Source organism: Rhinolophus hipposideros, assembly GCF_964194185.1.
Source record: "Rhinolophus hipposideros genome assembly, chromosome: 2".
NCBI lineage: Eukaryota > Metazoa > Chordata > Mammalia > Chiroptera > Rhinolophidae > Rhinolophus > Rhinolophus hipposideros.
Window position 1 is genome coordinate 36,682,323 of NC_138048.1, and position 19,965 is coordinate 36,702,287.

The 19,965-nt window shown below is 37.8% G+C and overlaps 1 protein-coding gene across 5 annotated transcripts in view; it reads right to left on the reverse strand.

Annotated features, from left to right (window-relative positions):
- Nucleotides 1–8,666: 8,666 nt before the first annotated feature.
- Nucleotides 8,667–19,965, reverse strand: part of CD47 (CD47 molecule) — a 59,232-nt gene continuing 47,933 nt past the window's right edge. The window contains exons 8-11 of one of the 5 annotated variants that reach the window (XM_081071004.1): nucleotides 16,532–16,563; nucleotides 15,143–15,167; nucleotides 14,481–14,513; nucleotides 8,667–12,600 (exon numbers count right to left, since the gene is read on the reverse strand). In XM_081071004.1, the coding sequence (XP_080927130.1) occupies nucleotides 12,596–12,600; nucleotides 14,481–14,513; nucleotides 15,143–15,167; nucleotides 16,532–16,563 (95 nt within the window). In that variant the 3' untranslated portion in view covers nucleotides 8,667–12,595. Of the gene's footprint in view, nucleotides 12,601–14,480; nucleotides 14,514–15,142; nucleotides 15,168–16,531; nucleotides 16,564–19,615; nucleotides 19,660–19,965 lie in introns of those variants that run through there. The other 4 variants (XM_081071005.1, XM_081071006.1, XM_081071007.1 and 1 more) reach the window with 4 other exon arrangements.

Genomic DNA, 19,965 nt, shown 5'->3' on the forward strand with positions numbered 1-19,965 from the left:
TGGCAGAGTGGTCTTAGCTCCATTTTAGAGCTGGAATGGGAGCTTACCCCCTTCCCCATGTCTTCCCTGTTGGGAACCGGCAGCACTGGGCAGCCCTGGGTAGAGAACTAGGAGAGCTTCTGGCCCATCCTTGTCCATGAGTGGCCAGTGGGTCTGCCAAACTCTACAGCCAGACCCTTTGTGACCAGCCTCGGTTGGCAGTGGCTGGCAGCGGCCATTCCACGGGCAGCAGGCCCACAGCATAAGGATGCCAGCTGGCTCCTCTCCCTGCACCATCCCATCTGCTAGCGGAGGGTGACACTGGGAGAGGCTGGGAGGCGCTGACCAGCTTATAACCTGAAGATCAACGTACGCACATATTGCATATGTGCTGGGAGAAGAAGGAAGGGGGTTGTGGTGGAAGGGCACCTTGCTTTCCCCAGGGAAAGGAGCAAGAAGAGGTTCCCTTCCCATCCCCTTTCCACACCAGCTGCACTGGAGTTCTACCTTTTGGGCCAGTTACCTGTCTGAGCCTGAATTTCTTTATCTGTATGAAAGACCGAGAAGATCGCAATAGAGATTCATGTTATTAATACTCCAAGCAAACAAGCTAAAATTTAGTTTCCCAAATTCCTACCTGCCTGAAGACTGATGGATGAGATTTGTTAAGTTTGCTTCAAGTGAGGAAGCAAGGGCTAAAAACAACAGAATTCCTGCCAAGGATAGGTGCCAAGGCAATCCCACCGTGACCTAGGAGAGCTCTGGATGGAAGGTACAGACGATCTGCAGATTTCCAGCCTCCAAGTTTTCCAGGAAGAGGACATGAAACAAAATGCGTTTGAGAGCCAGGCAGGTCACGTGCGTGAGCGGAGCACGCCAGGACTGCACAGTAAACATTGTCCACAAAGACGCTTCCTCTACTTAGTACAGCAAACAGTCTGCTCGGTATATGATTTGTTTTCTCACTTGTGGTGGATTCATGAGCACATAGAACTTATTTCTTCACTACAACCAAAATACTAAAATACAGGCTCAAGCAGCAACTGTGGAAGGAGTTATGGAGACCTGGGGAGTGCGCGCTCCACCCAAAGAGGGCAGACGCTGTGCAACCCCATCTAATCACTGGGGAGTGGGACATGGACCCGGGCGGCCATATATTCTTCTTCTTCTTTTTTTTTTAACCTAACAGAATCTTATGATGGGGACAAGGGCAGTATCGTTTATTAAACTCCTAGTTATCTTCCACTGGGCACTTTTATATATATCCCTTATGTCATGTAGTCCTCAAAACATTTCTGGAAGGAGTGACTACTATTTTTTTTTCTTATATAACAAATGAGGGGATAAAGGCTCAGAGAAAGTAAGCAACGTATTAAATATAAACACCAGCTTGGAGGGACTGTGTCTGTCCGATGCTGGCTGTGTTCTTAAGCCCTTGTATATTGCTTAGCATAGAACAAGTGCTCAGTCAGTAGTTGCTGATAATGTTATTTCCCAGGGTGAGAGAGCCAGTGAGTGATGAGACCTTCATGAAAGATGAAAAAAGACCTTGTGGAATGAAGAAGAAAGACGTTTGCATAATTAATAGTGAACTAAGAAATGACTGATTTATACCGGGGGTGCCAAAAAAAATGTATACGCATGGTTTGTATTCATCTTTTGTTATTGGTATATATTAAGCATTACAATTTAATACAGTTTTTTTTTCATTTCTTAAAATCTGTATGCATTTATTTTGGCACCCTCTGTATGTCACATCTTTCTTCCAAACATTTTGAGGTATTTGAGAGTTACCTCACTTGTCTTTTCACCAGTCCTAGCAGAATTCCAGGCAAGTAAGGGGACATGAGTCAAGGAATGAATTAGTGAGGGCCAAACATACAACTCAGGGACAGGACGCTGTAATCTGCTTCCTGTCCTCTCCTTCCTGCACCACTGGAGTCTTCAGAGCACTCTCTCTGCAGGCACCTCTAGGGAGAGGGCCATCCGCCTCCTACTCCACCCTCATTATTTAAAAATAGATAATCATTAAACTCAGCAAGTAGGATTAACTCAAATTTCACCTTGAGCTCTCAGTAGATGAAGAGAAAACAATTTAGAAAATTGACCATGGTGAGGTATTTAGACAAAGCAGATAGGGACAATCCTCCAAATCTGTCTTCTACTCAAAATCTGAACTTTAATGTTAAACTTTAAGGCGATGCCTAGAACATTGCAGGGAATTGAACCTAAAAGAAGCAAAACCTCAATTAAAGGCTTTTCTGAGCATTTCTGTATTGCTTTCATTATCAGCAAAAAACCACATCAATGATTTTAGCTATGGCTACTGATATAAGCTTTGTTTATAAGCCCAATATAGTCTCCTTTCATCAAAATCACAGAGTGAAAATAATAGTGGAAGCGGCTTTACAGTCATGATACTTCTAGATTTCTGTACCCAAACTGGAAATCTATAGACCTGTAAACTGGAAGCTATGGGACATTCACATGAGACTCCTAAATACACCCTTGCCACTACTTGTCTTAAAAAGCTTATCTGAGACACAGAAATCTTGATTAAATGCAGATGACAAGATGTCCTGAGTTGATTTTTTCTCATTTAACATTAGACTTTCTTGATTTAAGCAGCTTAGTAAGAAGCAAGACATAATTGGATCTTGCTTTTAACTAAACATATCGATATATATTTATTTATTTACTAGTTCCACTGAGAAATTGCTTAATTTTCATCAATGCTGTTGATTTTTTTTTTTCTTTCCAGAGAACAACGTTCTTGTCAATCTTGCTTGGATGCAATTAATTGTGCTGTGTTTATCTTCCTGGTTCCACAGTTAAGACCATTGTAGAACCAATTTATTTATAGTTTTCACTGCTCAAAACATCCTTCCCACTGAAATTCATTGACAATACCACGACTCACGGTGTACTTTTATTTTGGGTGGAAGGAAACAAGGGATTGGTTTGGAGGGAGAAATGAAAGGGAGGTGTCCCTAAAACACTCTTCATTTGGTAGCATGTCGTAATGAAGCACACAGGTGCCCAATTTTTGATATATTTATGGTGCTGTGATTGGCTCTCTGTCTATTACTCTCTGTTCCCTCAGAAACAGATGACATGAAGAAAAGCCTCCCGTATAGCTCTTGCATCTCTAAACACCCAACAAACATAAATAGTGAAGCATCTTTCAATGCACTATGACATACCGATTCACCACACATCTCTGGCCAAGTTAGGAGTTAGGAGGTAAAACGCTGACATATTAGGAGAGTTCAGATTCCCTCTCTATGGACAGTATATTATATTGTAGGCATTAAAGTCTTAATAGAAAATTATGCTTTCAAATGAATTTGGGGCATTAATCAAGCACTCTCTAAAGCAAGCTGTTGCTCTGGCACAAAGGGTTTAGGCCAGATAGCCCTGCTTGCCGTTTCATTCCCCATGAACTGGGCCTCACGGAGTGTACATGAGTAGGAAGAGAAGAAGTAAGTAGGAGCCACTTCTGATTCACAGCATGTTTTCAGCTGCCTTTTTTGCTTTCTACAGTCACCCAGGAGGACTGATAGAACAGACACATCATTTTGGAGAAGAGAGAGGGCTGGTTACAGTGTAACCTAAGCAACCCCCCCCCCACCCCTGCCCTTACTGAAAAACTTCTATTTCTGAAATAACATTTACAAGGCTTTAATATTTTCAACATCTATCTTCCCTCCCATATACGCCTACTTGGATTAAGTTTCCACTGGCTATTAGCCTGAAGACAGATCCAAGTTCTTAATCATATTCCAAATAGAATGATTGGAGGGCCTGCCCTTAACTCATTTTAGAAGTTTTGATAATCAGCCACTGACATGAATGAATAAATGGATGAGCTGAGCAATGCTGGCAGGAGAAGTGGGGTTCCAAAGACCTGCCACATGCCACAAGGATGAGGTTCTCCTCTTCCATTTTCCTTGTATTGCATGAAAGGGTAAATAGGTTTACTGGATGCCATTCTCTGATGTCCCTTCCTGTCCTTTGGTTTCACTAAGGGAACCAGAGGGTGTCCTAACAAGAACACTGCGCTTGGAGTGAACATGGGCAGCATAAGCACACACGTTGTAGCCTTTGACACTCCCAGGCATTTTATATTCTATTTGCTTCTGTGGCAATAACCCAGCATTCCAGTATATGTCACACTTATCTCTAGATGGTTCATGCTAAATTTCTTCCTCGCCGGCCAATGTTTAAGAAGAGGAGGAAAAAGAGAACTGGCTTATAGTTCCTGAGGGTTGACCTTGGGCCAGGCACGGTGCTACCTGCTTTACATGCAGTCTCTCAACTAACCTTCACATTTTATTTTCATTCCACAGATGGGGACAGAGGCACAGTCAGGTGACTCACACAGGGTCACATTGCTGGTGAAGTGCTGCAGGGTGTGGGCGCCCAGACCCCGTGCATACAGCCTCTTCTCTAAGCGGCTGCCCTCACAGGCAGCCCCCGGTCAGCCAGCTGCTTGGAAGAAATGGTATCTAGAAGCACAGGCAGCATCTCTACTCCTTACAAAAAGAAACTATCAGAAAGCACTGAAGTCTCTGAGGCCTTCTTTCCAGGGTAAGAATAAATGTGCTGAGCTATCCTTTAGGGCACTAATGACTGGGCTGCTAAACGTCACCGTGGCTATTATTGTTTTCCGGGCTGACACTTGGCTGGCTCTTTCTCTTCTTGACTTTCAAGCTAATAATTAGATTTAAATCCCTGACAGGACTCTAACTGTCACCCCAGGGGTTTCTAGGTTGCTTTACTATTGCTTGCAAAGATTTTGTTTCTCAAAAGCCCTTTGAAACTACAAGGAAGCTATACTCAGCAACAGCTTTAAAAAAATTCATTATCTAGTGGAGTCTTTTGAAGAACAAATGCTGCTCTCTCTCTCTCCTCACGTTGAGAGATCAGCCCTTATTTTTATCTCCAATTTGAAGAATAAAAATACCCAGGAGGACTAGAGAAGGTAGACTCATAAAATGTTGTTTTCATCAGCACCTGTGTCACTGCCAGGTTCATTTGGACGACATTCAGGCACTTGGAATGTGTCAACTCAGGAATTTTGTTTTGTTTTTATTTTTTATTTTCCTAAATTTGTTTTCCATGCATAGTGAAAATTATTGTGATGGTTTTGCGTCTCGGGGGAAAAATAATTTTTTATATGAATAAATTCATCTCTTGGCCTCTGTGCCGGGTTGCTTTGAGCGTGGCATTTAAAGGCAAGGTTTTGCACAGAGCTATTTACCCACCATTGCTCTCGTGTCCTTGGACACCCAGGCCGATTGGTGACAGCACCAAAGTGGGTGTAATCATGGAAAGCAGGTTTCCTCTGTGTGAGAATACCTGACTCAAATGGGTCACTTTAAATCCTTTGAGGAACAAGTAGGTATCATAAAAAAGGACCTGGCTCAGGTGGAGATGCTGGTCTCATTAACACGTTAAAGCAACGGAGGGGCCTCCTACAGGACCCTGTCACTCGGGAAAAATCTGTTCAGAGAACTTCCTATCACTTTATACTATGAAATCTTTGGAGAATCCATTTCTTTTGAGGAGGGAGGCCAAGAGCTTGTTGGTCTCTCTACTGTCTATAGTCTATTCATAAAGAAAATGACTCTAATTGAAGACCCAAGGATGAGATTTCAAACCCTTTAGCCAAATGTTTTCCAGGAGAGTGTATTTAATATTTTTTTCCAGAGACATAAAAATAATACAAGAGTATTAAATTTTACTAAATGTGATGCTTTTGAAAAAAGCTGAAAAAATTTTTTGGTGTGTAATTTTAAACACAATTCTTTCAGGCAATTAATAAATGCCCGACAATCTTATCCATCGGTTTAAAGTATAAGTCAAGATTCCATAATTTTCTGACAGCATTTTTTTAATAGAAGTGAGAAAAATTGGTATTTGTTGATGTTTTCAAATATATATTCTTGCATAGGATCCAGAGTAATATTTTCTATTCCATTTAGTAATAGTTATTACCAGAACAATCCCTGTTTATAGCTAGGCATATAGCTAAAGATATGAAACATGGGCTCTATTGAAACCAGGATAATCAAATTTTTAAAAATCCAAGATATATACCTAACCAGTTCAACTGTGAGAAGTGACTACTTGATCACATTGCAATAAAGAAAGGTTTCTTCGGGTAACCAAATTTACGTATCCTCTGACTTGCAAAAATGAGGCTTAGGAACATTACATTCTAAAAATGTCGGCTTGATCTGGGGATGGAAACTCCCTGGGGAGTGAGGAGCCTTGCTTGAAGAGCTGTCTAGGAGGTGGGGTTGGAGGTGCGCCAAGATGGGGTTCTCACCCAACGCAGTGGGGCAGCTATTCCTACAAATGCTAGGGAGAGGTGCTGTAGTGGGGAAAGCAAAGGTTCCAGCACTAGTTGCCCTCAGGATGAGAGATATATTTCCCCACAGAATGAGTTACAAATACGATAATTGGTTTGTACACAAAAGTCACCCACCCATAATGCAGCTTAACTGCGGCATCCCCCCAAATAAACAATGTTTTTAATACAAATGACTAAGAAAGCCTTTATAGACTGATCAAAAGAGCTAAATTGCTATTTATTTTAAAAATAAGTCAGTAGAGAGCTTCCCCAGAAGATATACTCCATGTTTTAAACAGAATACACTTAAACTTCGCAAACAATCCATTTGTTTAGGGAGTTTATCAGCTTACATGTTGTGAGTTTAATCTTGAGGAAGTTCGCAGGCACGTCACAGAAAATCAGAAAACAAAAAAACAATAGTTGTCTGTTTTGGAAGGCAGGCCTATGACCATATGACTATTTGAAAAGGAGGATGACACAGTGTTGTGATATCTGCAAAAGAACAACAGCGGCAGTTTTGCACATTTGCACACTTACATGCTATCTGGCATCAGGACTGGCACCACATTGCAGCGTGCAGGCTTACAAATCATCTCTCTCCAAACTGGGCTTCTTACCAAGCATTTCCTCTTATCCAAATTGGGGGGAAAAATATACCTGTTCTTCCCCAACTGGCTATGATCAGAGCTGAAAAGCTCCTCCCTTCTAATCAAAATGGCCAAGTGAGTGATTGCTAACTAGAATTCTGATTATTAAGTCCCCTCTCACTCCTATGCAGTCTGTAGTGCTGTTGTCATTACCTTCAGTCCAATTATACATAACTCAGGGTTAAATACTTCATCTCCCTCTCATCTGATGGATGGGTACTTGAACGTGAAGCTTATGCGTATATGCAAAACAAACACTGGGTGTAGAGTTCAGACACAGTCTCACTTCGTACACCGAATACTGTCCATTGTGTTTAAATCTGAGCACAATTGAAATCATGTCCTATAAGCATGGAGTTACCATAATCCATTATTTTCAAAAGCTGTCAAACTTGAGGCCTTGAGCTGGAAAGGTGCCGCACAAAAATGAAACCCAGTTGCATTTGGAAGGCTCCACCTCTGTGGGAGTTCTAATCAGGTTGAGTAAGGTTCTGTGCTACACAGAGCAGCTTTCAGTGCAGGAGGCAGGCCATTAAATGCTTTCTGAACTCCATTAGTTACTCCTGCTGAGAGTGAAAAAGTCCTCATAAATGCATAAAAATTAAATTGCCTATGAGGTAAGGGGATGAGATACTACTTTGCTGCCAAATACTATTTTCCATTCAAATGGTCTACAATCACACGTATAATGCAGAATCAGTACATACCTGCAAGGAATGCAGCACCGACTAGGAAGCCTGTGCCCCAAATCAATGACATCTCATCATCTGGTAACAATCTTTGCTTCAAGTTAACTTTGCCTCAGACCTCACCACACCAACCCTCTTGCCTTACTCCAGAGGGAACCGCCATTCTAGGCTAGACATGGGCCTCAGGCCAGCTCAGTCAGAGCGTCAGAGATGCTTGGTCTCTGTGACTGGGTAAGGGAGGCCCATGACCCAGTCAGAGCTCTGAGGTGTGGTCTGGGGTGGATGGCATTGCTGAGAGAGATGCACTCTCTTTTCTCCCTTCTCCTCTCCTTGAGCTTGGGAGAAGGTGGGTCTGGGACTGCTGCCAGCCTTTTGCCATCACATGTAACCTGTGAAGGAAGGCAACAGGGAGGAGAGGAAAGCTGAAAGCTGGTGAGACACTGGATCCTTATGACATTGTTTTGGGCCCAGAACCCAGCTGTACATCAAAATTTCAGTTATATTAGCCAATAAATCCCATTTTTCTTAGATTTAGGTTTTCTTTCATTTGCAATCAAAATAGCCTCAATTGATAACAAATTAAAACAGAGAACCATTTTAATCTATATTTCAGTCTTCGAAGAACCTTATCTCATTCTACAGATGAGGAGGGACACTGAGACACAGGTAGGTGGCTTGCCTTCCCTCCCAGGTCCTCTGTTAGTAAGCATAGCTAGGACTACAGCCCAGGTCTCCTACTTTCTCATGTCATGTTTTCACTATACCATAGGAAAAATGAACACATTGGACTTGTTTCAACTTTTAATTAAAACTTTGTTCCAATTAAAAGTTTCCTTATTGGGCATTATACTTTAAAAAGAATTTATAAATTAATATTTTAAGTCATCCTTTGCATTGTTACCTAGGATACGGACTTGAAAATACATTGATAAATGAAATTTCTCAGAAATGTGTTGTGGTCTGCTGTAGCAATAGAAATAGCCCAACAAAATAGCTTAAAATGTTTTATTAAGTATATAGAATATTACAGGGTAATATTTACAAAGTTATGTTTTTTAAATAAAAAAGTATCTTGGCAAAGATTGCAGATATTCAAAGCTTCAAACAGTGATAAATTGATTTAATACATATTAAAAACAAAACAAAAACCTTTAACAGTAACAGCTGTAAAACAACTTTGGTCTTTAAATCACTGCAAAAAAATGGCTACTGACAAATAGCACACCTTTGCTACGGAAAGAAGCCCCTAAGAGAGGATCTTGCACATAGCGACACTGGACTTTACTTTACTTAGAATGGTTAATGGATATTCATCTGGTGTGGGATCTAATTCTCAACAATGGCTTTTTGTAAATAATGCTCCATTTAATAAAAACAAAAACGTTTCCCTCTCTCACCAACTCTGATAACAACACTTCTAAGATTCCACTGCGGTTGCCTTACAGAGAAGCTGATTACAAACGCTTTTTTTCCCCTCAAAAAAGGCTAAATTTATGGGAAAGCTGGTCTTAAATGATAAGTAAGAGCTGTCAAAAACCAAAGGCAGGAAAACTTCTTGTTCACTGCTCATCTCTTAAAAGGTACCTGGATTATCCCTATTAGCCATGGAAAATGACTTAACAAAGGTCCCCAGTGGATGATGTCAGTTAGTGGTTTTGAAAATATGACACATGTAAAACTCTTTCTAAACATACTCTCCATCAAATACAATAAAAAGATAAAGGGTTTCCCAGCAATCATTTCTATAGTTTCCAAGGACAGGTAAATAAAGGGATATGTATTTCTATACATACACCACAGATGTCCGTTTTTGAATATCAATTTCAGTACAAGAGAAATCTAGAAGGTGATATAGAGCTTAATTCTTATTAATGAAATGGAGGAGCAAACATCACTTTTTGGGCTCTATTAACTCAAACCACAATTTATTTGGTCATTTACTAAACTGACTACAGCATCCTGAAAAGAGCAACATTCCCAATTATGGGATAGCCTCATTATTTTAATTCTGACATTCTCAGAAATTTAAACAGAATGGACCTGGAGTTTCCAGGTGACAAATCATCATCTTTTAAGATTTTCAGAGCATGTGAAATTTGTCAAAACACAAAACTCTCTAGCTTACCCTATTAAAAATAGAGGGATATCTACATACTGCCAACTCTCAATCACCAAACATATATTGAGTATCTAATGCATGTAAAACACTGCAGGAGGAATAAAAAAAATAGCTCTTGCTATGGAGAAATTTTAAAATCAGGTGAAAGCAGCAACACAAATAAACCAATAGAGCTAAGCAGAGACAAATGAAGTACTAGGAAAGGTATGTAAAGATGAAAGGGACAGCTAGACAGATGGGATAGACTGCAAAAGGGAGCCAGTGGTGGAGGAAGTGCTAGCTGGAGGGTACTCTTTTGAAGGAAAGGAAAAATTTGATTTGGCCAAAAAGGTTGAAAGGTTGTTGCAAAACTGACAAATGGCATCACTCTAAGGACACAGAATAAATAAAACTGAACAAAGAGTCAATGGCAAAAACTGGGTGAGTACAAAGCAGATTAGGGTGGTGGTGGTGGTGGTGGTGGAAACAGATATATGATGCCCAAAATATTGTTAGCCTTTTAAATTAAGTGTGACAGAAAATTTAGAGCCATTACAAATCTGACTGAAAAAGAATGAACTGGCCCAATGATGCCCAAGCAAGAGGGCTCCTGCTGCCGTGGTCCCTTTTGCAGACAAGTTGACACTAATAAAAGCAAGAGTTGATTTCCTCTGGCATTTCTCCTGCTACCTCTACGCGTTGTCTAGGGCAGTGAATGCCTCATAAAATAGGCAGCATGATGGAGAACATAAAGGATGGATAAGTCCCCAGATTGAACCCCAAATAAAGGAGAATTTACCACATATTAAAAGGTACAATGTTAGTTTATAAAAAAGTTTGCTATAAAGATATTCACACCTGACTTTTTCTTAATACAGGATAGGAATTTGGATCTTTGTCAAGTCCATCCACTTTTTTTCTCCTTTCAACAAAATTCATTTCTAAAGTAACAAATGATATTACTAAAATATAAATATTTTCAGAAGGAAAAAGAGCAGCAGGAGCCATGAGATTTGTATAAAGGGATACAGCTCCCTCTACATATGATAATATTTTGGACAGTAACACAATTAGGAAAAAGTGTTTTTATTTTATTTTTTCAAGAAGAGCTGTTTTCATAGTGTGTTCAGTTTTCTGAGAGGCATCAGCAGGTCATAAATAAGTTAGATTTGCCATGGGCAAACCACTTGGTCCCAACATGAAATATGACAATTAATTTGGCATAAAAGAGGCACATGGGAACATTCAGTGGACTAAGAAATAACTATTAGTAATACAACTACAAATGTGAATGTCTTATCATTACACAAAGAGGAAGAATTTCTAGTATTTTTAGAGGGTATTGGTGAGCAGTCAAAAAACTTGGCAAATTACCTAGAAGTTTTTAAAGTTTTACGTGATCAAATATTTGCATCAACTATAATCCCACCCAATAAAGATCTTTGTTTGTAAATGTTTTTGCTAAAAGCATGAATAGCATTTGCTCTCCTGTAGGTACCCCACTGTTGTCCATACAGAAGATGCATGTGCCTATCGGATACATGTGCACATACAAACACATACCCACAAAGGAGGAAAACGAGTGCTAATAGTCTAAAAGTACTCCAGGCGATCACAACTGTCAGAATGTTAGTTTTCTTCTAATGGGGGTAGGAAATGTGGGGGTTTTGTTTTACTTTTCAATCTTAGAGTCAGGGGAGTACGAGGCAGGACTACAGGAGGAAGATGATGAATGTTTATCATGCAACATAGATACAACAGTAATAAAACCGCCCTTTTGAGGGCTGGTCTATGGCCTGACGGTGACACACGTTATGTTGCCATGCAGGAGACTCATAGTTCAAATCTCAATCTTGGTTTTTCATGCCCCAGATCAGAAAAGAAGTGAAGAAACACTGTAGATTGTGCCTTCAAATCCAAGGAAGGGAATGCATATGTTACAACCATCGTTATTTTTGCTGAAAAGTGTGAACACAGTTCTCTGAGAACAAGTCTGGCTCCTTTCTGCAATGATGCTACTGAATCACTGGACCACGTCCAAAGAGGAGAAAAGGTGCTGTATCTTGTACAGCAGAAGCAAATAACAGGAGGACAAGACAGGGTTTAAAGGGTTGTGTGCATAAAAGAAAAACACATACATCAATAAAATTACCCTTAATCTGGAAAGGATCTGTTACACCGTATGTGGAAGGAAGAATGTGTGAATGGCAACCCCAAGAATGAAGACCACAATCTCCATTAGCATTATATCCCATGTAGGCAGCATACAAAATGTTCCCAAATTCCTGTCTGCACTTAATTTGCTATTCCCTTAACCCAGAATTGGCAGACACATTATTCAGCTAACACCATAACTGCCAAAGTGGCTGTGAACCTGAGTTTGCTAAGGTTCCATGGAAGCCACTATTTTCCAAAGGTATCTCTGGGTAACCACCAGCTTAGTGCCAGGTACTTCTCTTCTTGAACCAATTCTCTTCTGGTGACCTAGAGTCAAGAGGTCGTAGGACCTGAAAGGCATCATTCTTGGAAGTTGCCAACTCTAATTTTGCCCCTAACTGAATAAAAATCACAACAAAAAAACTGGATCTCAATTGGGCACAAAACACAGATCATAATTCTTTTATTAACTAAAAAAAATGCTTTGAATAAAAACTCAACTTTAACAACCATTTAAAGGTCAATGATTTACTTTCATAAGTGAAAACCCCAGTTACTTTTCTTGTTTTCTTCTCTTGAACAGTGAATCAAGGCCATGGTGCTTAAACACAAGTGTATTCATTTCACATCTTCCTATTCTCCAAATCAGAGTCCATCACTTCAGTTACTCTGGAAAATTGAAAAATGAACATATAATTACTATTCATGTCTATTTTCTGTGCATTAACAAGTTGATGCATTTTAAAAATTTAGAATTGTTTCAGAGATGTAAAATCTAAAAATAAAAGTATTTGTAAAGGTCACAGACATAAAACAGACAAATAGTTTTTTTAGATGTATTAAGTAAAGGGCCAATGTCCAATGAAAATAAAGATCAACGAAGTCTGATCATTTCCATTTGCTGGATTAGCTGAGGAGAAGCCAACACATGCTGATTTTTCAAAGCAAAAGATACTGATCATAGAATAATATTCTATCACATTTACTTTAGAACTATATCATTCATTTAATGTAAGTGAAATAAACAGGTGATTAGGTATAAATAAAACAGGAAATGGAACTATGGTCCCTAGGAGGGTACTTTGAAGCTCACTCACCAACAAGTCACACTATAAGCATCGTGTAGTTGTCAGTTGGAAAAGCCCACCAGACAGATATTTAAAAGTAATTAACAAATTCTGAACAGTTAAATATTAGTGAAATTAAGGGAATTTCAAAGGTCATTGTAGATTTTATGTGCTATGAACAAACAAAAACTGCTGTATCTCCTGATACAGTGGTTGAAAAAAGTCACATCTTCAGAGAAGTTAACAAAAAAGAGGTACTCAAGGTTCTTATACTGGTTTTCTGACAGTGGAGAAAAGGAATTTAGTTTCTTCATACAACTACAGAAAAATGACACCGCAGTAGGAAAAGGAGAGAACAAAGAAATTTAAAAAACAACACCAGAATGAAAACATGGACAAACCATGCCACAATTTCCAGCACCAGTTCTTTTTTTAATGCCATTTAATTTATTCCCATTAACTACAATTTTTTTTTTAAGGAGGGCCATGATTAGTGTAACAAAACATGCATTTCTGTAACAAAGGCTGTGACAGAAATGGGATCATTCTGTGACTCCTTGTTGAACACAGCCTAAGCATTGTTTTAAACTTAATCCACCAACACACAGTAGGTGTGTTTTTAATCTTATGCAAAAATTAATTGTACCCGGGGATATAGCCTCTTGAATTAAATGCTGTACCTTGCTATAGAGGTGAGCAGGTAGGTCACAGACTTTAAAACAGTAAAATGGAAAGTGAACTATTTATATGATCAAGGAAGGCATGATTGCTAATACCAAAGGTATGAAGAAATTCTTGATAAGATACAAACACATTAAAATGTAAACAGAACTGAAGGATCATAGCATGTTAAGATGAAATCAAAATGAAATCCAGTACTCAATATCTCCGGCTTATTTATTGTTAAGAACAAATGTATGTCTTTACAATATTTAATAAAATTTTTAAGATGTTAGCCCAGAGTCCCCAAAAAAGAAGCAAAAGCTGGAGTGACTAAACATTTTTCTTTCTCTCTTGTTAAATCCTCTCCTAAAAGATTAAAACCAAGTTCCTGCTTAGAAAAGCAGAGATATTAAGTCGCCAGTGGGTTAAACGCAACAAAATCAGCAACACAAGCACAAAAGAAACTCTGTCAAGATGATAAAAGATTTGTGTCAGATTATCTATGTGTCTTACAATACCTATTTTAAAGTTACAATTACCAGACATTACATCTGAAAATGTTTTTTAAAAAGCAGTAATTTTGCTATGAGCAATATGACTGGAGAGTCTGAGTAGTGACACCCTACAGCTTTTATATTACTAGTTTTGCAATTTTAACAAAGTAGATTTAACTTTTATAAATCATGAAATATAAACCTTTATGATTTGACAGTGTCCCTTTTATTTAAAAAAAAAAACACATTTTCAAGAAGCAATTTTATTTTGTTTCACTGGCCATACTTTAACCAATCTATAATTGTAGGTGCATTTTATACTTACCATCATTCATCATTCCTTTTGATTCTTTAAATGCTAAGAATTAGTAACAAACCAAGCAAGCAGTTAGTAAGGTTCCACAATTAAAAACCATTTCTCAATATGCAGTAATATCATGCCAACTCTTCCCCAGCAATAAATCCAAATTAATTTTAAGGCATTTGATTCTAAATGCCTTTCTGTGGATCATACACACAGCCCCCACAAGGAAACAAAGTCAGATGGGAATATAGATCTAGATTTAGAGAGAAAGAACGTGAGATGTTCTGGTCTCACTTGATGGTGATAGCCTCTATCTTTCTGAAATTTATAAATTATAAATTAAAATTAATTGAAATTCTTCTCTACTGGGGGTATGTTGGCCAATATAAAAAGGCAATGAAAGGTCCCCTCGCCCAGTATCACTTGGCTAGTGTAAGCAGCTACTTGGGAGACACAGAACAGTGCATTTTTCTCAGAGGTAAGAACATTACAAAAGCAATACTGTTAATTCTTGATAAAAATAAAAGTAAAAAAAAGAGTCAAGACAAGGAAAAGAAAAATAAAAAAATAAAAACCTAGATTCTTCCCAAAGCACAGACAGAACATTCTAAGTGCTTTTGGGACCAGTTCAAATTATGATCTGGTAATTAAGAAAAATACACAAGTTTGTAATAACCACATACCATTAAGGGGTTCCTCTACAGCTTTCTGGAAAATATTTAAAATAGATGTATATAAAAATAAAATTTATTTCATGTTCTTTTCTACTAAAATGTATATACACTAACATTTAAACTATATAGTAAACAGTGAATCCTATAGTCTAAAGATAAGGCAAAAAAAGCAAAGCTTGCCAAGTCTAATAGTTTACTAATAACTCTATTATTCTCTTAATATTATTTTTCTATGCAGAATTTCCCAGCCCACCCAGCTCTCAGTTCAAGAAATCCTAACTTCTCGAAAAAAATTATTAAAGTGCAAACATAAACAGCAACATAACAAATAATACAGTTAAACAAGAGATGAGAGCAAAACAGAATCATTTTAAGTCATGCAACTTGAACTTGGTAATGGAAAGAAAATGTATTAGGATTTAAGGGTCTAATGGCTGGATTATCTCTAACAGAGGCACATTAAACACTGCTGTGTGTTTGTGACCAATGCAGCTGTGGCACGGATTGTTTTAGAATAAACCCCTGTGGTAGATGCACTCCCACCCCCGTTGCCTTTCAGGCATGTCTGTTGAGGCTTGTCAGATTTAGGAGCATATGTAATCTCCACTTCCTGCCACACATAGGAGTCTCACTTTTGGCATTGCAGACAGAGCTATCATTAAACCTTTCATAGGAAGACGAGTACAGTATAGTCCTTTCCAGATCTTATTTCCATAAAGTAGCTCTTCTGCCTGTCATCATGATGAATCTCCATTTATAAAGGGTTTTTCTTTTTGTGTGTGTTTTTTTACCTCCCCCTCATTTGTCCCTCTCAATTTATCTCCTAAATTTACTCCTTTTCTTGGAATTTTCTCAGATAGCTTACTAAGGTATTCAAGACATAATGTAAACTACAGTACAGTTTGGAGGGAGAAAAATGCTTATAAAATGGGGGAAGGAGGGAAACGAATCATCATTCAGAACAGTTATTTTTAAAGCAATATTTCATTTATTTTAGATTATTTAATAAAATCAATTTAATATAAATCTCTCTCCCTCATGTTTAAGCCTGAAATATCATTTTGTATATGCACATCAAATGAATCTAACTGGTGATGCAATATATTGGAATCAGCTTTCCTTCAGCAGAGATAGTGACCATTATTCTTACACGTAAACTTTCCAGAAGTCAGCATAATCTTAAGGAATCACTTATTCTATCCCATTGCTAGTAAATGATCAAATATAGGTTTTAAAATAAAATTGGATCTGTTTATGCAAAGGTCATAAAATGACTTCAATGTTCTCTTAATTTGATGTTTAGATTAAACAGTGAAAGGGTTCAGTATCTCAATTACCATTCCTCAATATAAACCAGTAAGTCATCAGACACAATTCATATAAGACATTTTAACTTACCCTAGGTGGCTGTATAGTCCTCTGATTGGTAGCTGATAAAATTAAAAATTAAGAAAATGAATTTAATAAATGAAATTAAGGCAATATAATGTTTAATTTTAAAATAAAATGATCAAGGCTAAAACTAGAGGTGCCTGAAATTCCACTGAAAGAATTCCAGCTTTGATAGTCTAGTAAAAAAATACAGAATATCTTGATTATATGAATTGATAAAACAAAAGGGTGCAAATACTTCATATAGATCAAATGATAAATATATATGCTCTCATTTGTGCATGCCGTATCTTCCCCAAATCAGTCACATGTTACACTTAGTGGTGGAAAAATGCTGTCATGTACTCACTCCCACTGCAGACTCTACATTCTTCCCTACTCAACCTAGCCAGAAAGTGGAAAGTGGTAATGACCTGTCACTGCCTCTACTACGTCTCCCACCCTTCACTGCTTTTGTTCCTTGTAGCCTCGTCTTATTTTTTTTTCTTCTTCTATCTTTCCAGTTTTCAAAGCTCCAGATAGCTAACAAATGAAAGAAAATATTCAGATCCCTGAGTTTAAAGAGTTATTCTAGACAGCTAGTTTTAGCTGCAATCAAGCCCTTCTCTGTGTGTTCCTTCTTAGCTGACCCTTCACGGCTTCTGAATGAATTGGTTAATGAAGATGAAGGAAAACAGGGCATTAAAAAAAAAAAAAGCGATCAAAGGAAAAAGAACTGCTCTAGTTATGTAGGGAAGGAGAGAGAACTTCCTTACACAAACCAAGTGAGGAGGACTCACAACAGCTAAAACCAGTCCTTAACACAGAATCAGCGTCCTACAGATACAAAAGCATCAACGAGCAACATCCTGTGAATGAGTTTGTAGGAGCGCGGTGCTACTGGTTAGTAGTCAACCCAGCTGTTCTCAGAATTGGATGACAGCACTGGATTCGCTTACTAGTCAATTGAGGCAGGCCTCCACAACTGCTCTAGCTTTCTAAGCTATTTATTTACTACCATTCTTCCATGTCCACACCATCAAGGTTCCAAAATGGATGGGAAATGGGGGTGAGACCAAAGTGCAGCCATTCTGTAGGCTAGCCAAAACCTTATTAGGCTCTCTCAGGGAAAATGGCAAGTGACAGCCTGAAATATTTCTCTCTCCCACTAAAATCTGAAGGGAGAGAAATAGACAGACTAGAAAGTTAGTAATGGTAAAGGGAGGTGACAAGAAGAGAAAGTAAGGAGAAGCTCAAAGCTTAGAGCTATAGGTAAGAAAAGCTATCAGTGAAAAGACGTAAATAGGATAAAAAATAAGGACATAAATGAGAGGATGAGCTAGTTGGCTAGTAGGTAAAGAACCACAGAGAGAAGAACTAAGAAAGTATAACTGGGAGAAGGGCTAATTAACTCTGCTTACTGAGAAGGCAATGTGATGACTCAGTCCTTCGAGATGTACTCAATCCTTCCAATTGCTAAACTACTTACTGTTCATTCTCTGTCAGGCCAGTTATTGTCTGCTCTCATGAGATTTCCATCTCTGCTAGTTTCATGTGTGGCTTTCAAGTAAATCTCCCTTACAGGAGGAGGCACCTGGAGAGTGGTATGGTCCTTACAACCAAACAAGAAGAAAACCTCTTTTTAAAGTACTATGGAGTGAAAAAAGGTTGGGAATCTGAGCGAATTCACATTTTAGTAGCCTTTCAAATAAACCAGACAGAACTATAGACTGTATTAGGCACCATCATGATTGTCACATGTATATACAACTTACTTCAACTAAACCATGCCCTCTATCTATGTTCTAGCAAGGAAAAGAGAACCAACGAGCTATGTAAATTTCTGATTGGTAATGTGAAGGGTCATAGGTAAGATTTTAGAGTTATATTTTTGAGCTCAGAAATTTATTCATCAGAATTAGTATTAAGAACTGCCAAGTAACTCCTTTTCTACCCTAAAAATGAATAAAGAATAGTTTCTAAGTTCCAATTCTCAGGCACAGGAAACATCACATTTGGCTAGCCCATTCTGAAAAAAAGATATCTATAAAGAACATTGATTTAAAGGGACACTAGTCAGCTGTGATCCCTCTAATATTATAAAACCAAACAGTGTAGAAGTTAATTTTGCTTGAGTTAATCCTCTCCAATAAGCATATGACCTATGTGACAAAAGAATGACTGATTTATCTGCTGCCACCATAGGCCTAAGGCTTTGAAAACCATATCTACGTATTTTTAAACCGCAATCATTAAGCATTCATAAGCTCACTTGCAATGCTTCTTGATTTGTTCTTTCCCTGAAACACTTACACATGCCATAAATATATTTCTAGGTTTTGAATTTCCAGGAATACTTTTTCTACTGCTACAGATTCACCTCTCAACAATGGGGGGGAAAAATCACTGAATTTTTTATATCTATATCTATCTATATTCTACTCTGTCATTCTAAATTATCTGAGATGTGGTAAATATGGTTTCTGAGTGCTAGTAAGTTGATTTGTATCAAAACACGATTATATGCCCTTATAGTGGAAATGGCTTTAAAAAATGAATAAGTGTTGACCCTTATAAAGAATAAATATAAACACCACATGTAAATAAAAAGCCCTATTTTACCAAGTTTACTTAGTTCTCTTAATTTTATATATGCTCTCATATTGTTAATGTTCCCAGTCCCTAATTTCATTTTATAAAATTTAAGTGCTTCCATTGAAAAAAATCCAACACAATTAAAAAAGAAGACCAGAAAAAAATGAAAGTTAAAATTCTACTCTTTAAAACAACAATTAAGGGTACAAATTTAAACTTGGAAATAATGAGAATGATAAAAGTTAAACTTCTCATAAGGACATTAACTTAATCTTAAAAAAAAAAAACAAGCTCTCTCTTTAACTATCTGAGGATTTTACTGCATTTAAAACAGAGCATCTGCAATGAATAAAAGTTATTTTGAAAACAATTATAATTTTTACTTACTGATTCACATGCTCAAATTTGCAACCTTAATGCTATATATACTCAGATTTACAAATTCAGATTAATAAAGAAAAACACATCGTTTTCCTAGTGTACTATAGTATCTAAAGAGCAACATTCCTGTACCTTTTTCTCTTCTTGCCTTCATCTGAAGGAAGGTACGCTTCTGAACTCTGGCATCAGACAAGTTGATATGAAAAGTTAATTTAGAATATTCTCTACATGTCAATAAAACTGGACTGAAGTCTTAATGAGGTGTGATCACAAATACGATGAATGTTTAAATTGAAAAAATATTACAACATAAGGCACATTACCATTAACCTCCCTCAAAATACTCCTTCTCGCTTCAAATACACTTAACCTATTGTTCTTACCACTTTCTGAAGCAGTTCTGGAAGTCCTCTTCTGTGAGTTTTTAGTTGTGCTGTCATGGCTGCCTTGATGTCCTGAATCATTTTGACTTTGGGGAAGAGCCA